Source organism: Lagopus leucura, unplaced genomic scaffold (genome assembly GCF_019238085.1).
Source record: "Lagopus leucura isolate 7727_CA_CO unplaced genomic scaffold, USGS_WTPT01 Super-Scaffold_73, whole genome shotgun sequence".
NCBI classification, from domain to species: Eukaryota; Metazoa; Chordata; class Aves; order Galliformes; family Phasianidae; genus Lagopus; species Lagopus leucura.
This window is the reverse complement of record NW_024962252.1, coordinates 54,747,060-54,753,059: the sequence shown is the minus strand read 5'-3', so window position 1 is coordinate 54,753,059 and position 6,000 is coordinate 54,747,060. Positions and strand designations below refer to the sequence as shown.

At 38.8% G+C, this 6,000-nt stretch overlaps 1 protein-coding gene across 2 annotated transcripts in view; it reads right to left on the bottom strand.

Annotated features, from left to right (window-relative positions):
• Positions 1–2,003: 2,003 nt before the first annotated feature.
• Positions 2,004–6,000, bottom strand: part of SYNE1 (spectrin repeat containing nuclear envelope protein 1) — a 275,315-nt gene continuing 271,318 nt past the window's right edge. The window contains exon 144 of one of the 2 annotated variants that reach the window (XM_042893607.1): positions 2,004–4,031. In XM_042893607.1, the coding sequence (XP_042749541.1) occupies positions 3,791–4,031 (241 nt within the window). In that variant the 3' untranslated portion in view covers positions 2,004–3,790. The remainder of the gene's footprint in view (positions 4,032–6,000) is intronic. The other variant, XM_042893598.1, reaches the window with a different exon arrangement.

The following is a 6,000-nucleotide window of genomic DNA, read 5'->3' as shown; positions in this document are numbered from 1 at the left end:
TCCTGGGCATCCATACAGAGTGGAAGGAGCAGTCCTTGAGAGCAGCCCTGCAGAGAAAGACCTGGAGTCCTGATGGATGAAAAGCTGAACATGAGCCAGCAGTTTGTTCTTGCAGCTCAGAAAGCAAATGGGATCCTGGGCTCCATCAGAAGAGGGGTGGCCAGCAGGGACAGGGAGGTGATTGTCCCCCTTTACTCTGCTCTTCTGAGGCCCCATCCGGAGTACTGTGTCCAGGTCTGGAGCCCCCAGTACAAGAAAGACAGAGAGCTGTTGGAGAGGGTCCAGAGGAGAGCCACAAAGATGATCAGGGACCTGGAGCACCTCCCCCTACAAAGACAGGCTGAGAGAGCTGGGCTTGTTCAGCCTGGAGAAAAGAAGGCTGCAGAGTGACCTCATTGCAGCCTTTCAGCACCTAAAGGGAGCCTACAAACAGGAGGGGAATCAACTCTTTACAAGGGTAAATAACTGGAAAACAAGGGGAAATGGTTTTAAGTTGAGGGAAGGAAGATTTAGGTTGGATGTCAGGGGGAAGTTCTTTACAGAGAGTGGTGAGGTGCTGGAACAGCTGCCCAGAGAGGTTGTGGATGCCCTGTCCCTAGAGGTGTTCAAGGCCAGATTGGATGGGGTCCTGGGCAGCCTGGTCTAGTGTAAAATGGAAAGGTTGATGGCCCTGCATGTGGCAGAGGGGTTGGAGATTCATGATTCTTGAGGTCTCTTCCAACCCTGGCTATTCTGTGTGATTCTGTGATTCTATGAAATAAAGATAGGCAGAAAGAGCAACCTCACCTCAGCTGGACGACTCCTAGGCTGCAAAGTTGGCTAATGCCACAGGCTGTAATAATTGAAGATACTCTGAGAATCCTGTTTTTCCTCTAAACTTGCCTCATTTCCCATAGTACATTATGTAGTTATCAACACATATGCTGATGTCACCTGCCTTGCTTTGCAGTCTTCAAGTCACTGGTATTCATTGGATGAAATGTGCTTTAATGGGAGCCTGAGAAACAGCTGGGCATTTGTTTCATTTTTGCCTGCTACATGCCAGTTTTGAGGATCAATATCCAGTTCTAAAAAAGACACATTTGAAGTCATAATGGAATCAGCTTGGGGGTAGGAAACTCCCTTTTGAGGAGCCTATTTCTCAAACCAATTTAAGTGGTAGAGATTTTCTCTTCGGAAATCAAAAAGGTGAATGACATAGGACTCAGGGAGGGACAGAGGAAAATAAATGGAGTCTACAGAGAAATGAATGACAAGCAAAATGTAAGTAGATGAAACAGCAATACAGGCTGAAGGAGGACACACGGAGAAGTGATGTAACTAATAATGGCAAAAAATGCAGAAACAGCTGTGACAGCTGACCAAAGGATTCAAATATCCTTGGGCAGTTAGCATGGAAAGAATTTTATATAAATGTGTTAATCTGAACCAACATTACTCTTTCTCTCTTATACTAAATTTTTTAGTGCAAAAATATTCTCCAAGGACAATAAATGCAATAAGAAACAAAAAAAAAATCAGGATGAAGCTGAGTACAATAAGTAAACAATCAAAAAAAAAAAAAAAAAAAAAAAAAAACCAAAAAAAAACCAAAAAAACCAACAACAAAAAACACCCCAATTCTGCTCACCCCTATAGCCTTCATTAAGCAGGGCACCCTTTTTCATCCATTCTGCAAGTTCAGATATGAGTTGCAGGGCAAGGGTGAGCCAAGGAGGTACACACTGGAAAATGGTCAACACCACCAACTAAAATAAGCAACAGTTCACACTGCTCCTCCATAAAGTGTAGGGCTTTGCAGCACTTTCAGCATCATCTTGCTGCCGGGAATTAGAGAGAGCTGTAGAGAAGGAGGATGCTGTGTCAAAATGTAAAAAATTCAGTTCTGAATGGGTCATACGTGCACATAATTAGAGATTTCAAAAAGCAGGGACTACAGAATGGCAAAGTAGCTGGCAAAAATCAAATGTCAGATTGCAATTTAAACATGCCAGGTGCTATCCTTTCTATTTTCTGGTATACTTTATTAATTGCACCAAAATCACTGAAACAAAACTCTTTTCCTTGTACTCTCCTCTTCCTCCTAAACACCTGCCTTCAAACCTCCTTACCTCTCCAGTTTTTAAATATCATAAGAAACAAACACAGGTCTCACTTGTGATTTTTTTCCTGCTTCCTTCAGCAGATAAAGCTCTCTTCTGTAGTTTGATAATCACAACTACCTTTCAGATAACATCTCCTTCCATGAGATCACAAACAATAGACAAGAAAACATGAATTGGAGGCAACCTTCTCAGTAAATTAGCCTTTTCAGTATAAATAATGCTTTCCTTTAAAAAAAAAGAAAGAGAAAAAAAAAAAAAAAGAAGCAGCAACCACCCAACAAAAACTCAGCCATCAAAACCACTGGCTGATGAAGGAATGTCCAAAGAATACAGAGATCTGGACTAACAGTTGTAAAGTGAGCTAACTATTAAGTTATTAATGTAGGTGCATTGATTACCATTCCCATAAGTTATGTTACCATAGAGAATGATACCAAAAAAGAGAGGAAAGGTTAATTTTATGAATCCTTAAGCAAATAACAGCTCATTTTTATACTTTAAAAGTGTATTATTTATCTTTGTCTACTCAAATAGTGATTATAGACAGCATAACTTCTGAATATCAATGAAAGAAACTAAGACTGCAGAAGAATATATACTTGTATCAATCCAAGTCTAGGTCTCAGACACTGAAGATACCTTGTTGACATACGGTATCCTTTCCAAGAAAATATTACACTTATCCGAAAAGGGAGCTTTATTTTGGCTCCTCTAAATGCTGTTGTTCAGCTAGTATTATTCTACAGTAGACATAGCACTTTGCCTTGTATATCACCACTTGAGACATTATCCAGATGACCTTATTCTAACATATACTCAATACTGCTAATTTGTTATAGCATTTTTTAATTATTTTTAGAAGTGCAGCTATTTTTCTTTATACCATACATATTCTAAACTTAGAGGCTCTCACAGTTGTCCTTAAAAAGCACGTAGACAAAATATTTTATGGTATCTATAATAAATGCAAAGAAATCAATACAAACAAAACTTGGCTTAGCAAACTGTACATACATAAATATGTTCTTTGTTTTTCAACTCGACATTCAACATTTTTCTTCATAAAACCTTTTATGATCTCATTTATTACATCCATTTTTTAAACCTTAAAAAAGTGCTTAACAGATTTACACCTTGTACATCCAAAGCAAAGGTTAGAACACCATGCCCAAAACAGAAATCACAGGGGATAATACACTGCCATATAAGATCCTTTAAAATTGTATGTTTACAAAGGCTCTAAAAGTTCTTTAGCACTGGCTATTTTATTTACTGTAGATACTGAGAGGGCAATTAACGAAGACAGGCTAATGGCTCATATAGAGCAGCACACAGGAAAGGATCTACAGTATCCAGTTCTCAGCTATGCATAGTACAGGGCAATGACCTGGGTATTAAGTGGCTAAAAGATCCAGAATGATGGATTGAAGGATATTTAACCCCCACACACATCACATCCTCCTTGGTGCCCAGGATGTAAATACTGAAACAATGCTACTCAGGTAATACGTTCTGCAGTTTGGAACTGATGGACTGATGTGTTACTGGGTGCCAGTAGAAAACGATACAGACACTGTGGTGGCAACAGCAGATATGTAAAGCTGCCACACTGAATGTTGTCACTTTTTAAAACCACACTGCCTCCTGGCTACTACTCCAGCAAGATCACCTGCTGTCTCACAACTTCATAACGGGGGTGGACCATTCATGTATTTTAACATGGGATGGAAAGAGCGGGCAAAGTTGTTGGCCATTGTACAGCTGTAGTCCTCCTCAGTCATTGGAACCAGGCAAGCCAGCCCGATCAGGAGCAGCAAAAGGAGCTGTAGTGGCAGAGCAGCTCTGAGGACTCTGAGGAAGAAGGACGGGTGCTGCCATGCTGGCCCAGCCTCAGAAGGGGAGGAACCTGAGCCATCTCTTATGGACCTGAGAAAAGAAAATGGACAGGTGAGTAAAACATTGCTGCAGCAGAGGTTGCCCCTGGGTACTCAGCTATCCCTGAAGGCTGGTTTAGGATTTGTACACACTGACTGAAAACAGCGGAGTTATTTTTCACTGAACACTCCCCAACAGTCTTAAGAGATCTCATATGTCTGGACTGGATATGAAAACATCAAATATTCACTACAGAATGGTGAATAACGTGCCCCTTCATCAGTTATAGGGAAGACTCTCCACTTAGAGCACTGAGATATAGAAAGTAAACACGCTTGTCACATACTTTCACTACACACTGCCTAAAAAACAATCCTCCTCTTTTAAAACAGAAACTGCATTTGGTTGTCAGAAGTTTCTAAATTCATTTCCTTATATTCCTCAGTGTATAGTGAAATAAGATCCTTATGTCAATATTCAGTTAATTAATACACCAGTCTCCAGGCAGTAGAGATTCATTTTGTACAAAGTACATTGTATTTTGAATCTTGCACTGAATCAGCTGTTAAAATTTATTTGCTCAACTGACCAGATACCCTCACCATCTGAGTGATTTTCCCCTTTTGTCTTATGGATGTGTGTGGCATACATCTATCATATGTCAATAGAAGACATTTCCAAACATTCCCAAAGGGACACTTCAATTTAAGCATAAAAATACAAGATATTTTTAATAAAAGACAAAGATACAAATTTCACATTTTCCCTTCTGACTGAAACTACCAGAGCTCTAATATACGGATAACAGATTTTGAGTAAGTGAAGTACTGAAAAGAGAATTTCTGCAAGTTAACATTAGAATGATGGAAAAATATTGTATTTTAGCTAGATAAAAATAGAAGAATTTACAGCCTTTACATCATTAGTTTCAAGAATTCTTCCATGCAAACATTGTTGCAAATTTTGCAATAGACATGTTACTATAAAATTGTGTATGCTTGCTGTGTTTATGAAGCCTGAGAAAGCCTATAGATGACTATAAGAGATAAAGATACTCATAAGGATGTACTTAGTTTCAACTTAAAGGCATAGGAGATCAGGCCTGCTGGACAAGGTTAAATTCTCCTCAGTCATGCAAATAGGTCTTCATGGTATCTCCCTGCCTTCCCCTTCCCCTTTCAAATCGAATCTGAATTGATGTGAAAAAGCATGCAAAGACCAAATATCAACTTCAAAACTATATCAGGCCCCTTTCACACATGATCAGGAAATAATTCTTTCTGTGCTTGAGATTATTTTTATGTCTTGTTCATACATATGTATCATCCTAATATGTTGACTCCAAGAAAGCCAGACACTTCATAGAGTTTGTTACGATCAACAGATACAAAGAAAACTTGAGTAAGTTAAATGATTAACTTGACTTAAATATCTCAGGAAGGAGTGATGATCAAAACAAAAAATCACATACTGTTTGGATCCACGTTATTGTTGCCTGGATGGAAAGCTGCTTATTGAATTATGCAAGATCACATATTAAAAAGAACACACTGAAAGGATATGGCACATTTAACAGCATCAGAGCATTCCATATTAAAGTTCAATTAGATCAGAACTTTACTGTCCAAGAACACCAGGACAGAGAGTCAATGGGCTGAGGTAGGAACAAAGGGAACAAGGAGTGCTTAATTACCTTCCAAGCATAAAAAAGGCTATATTTCTGTAGCTGGTAACAGCTGTTTCATAATGAGTAAAGTGTGAATTTTCTTCATTGATCCTCCATTGATAGAGTTATTCTGGGGCAGTAGGAGGCATTTCTCTTAAAGCAGAATCAAAATCATCTATCTTTTTGTTTTTTAGGCTTTTCCTATTGGTGCAGTAGAATAGTTTGTTTTATGATTTACTTAAAGCAAAACCAATCAACCAACCCTAACCAAACACCATCACTAAAAGCAGGAAGAAAGAGTGTAAATATGTGTGAACTGCATAACTGGTTATAGATTTTCTTTCAAAAATTAAC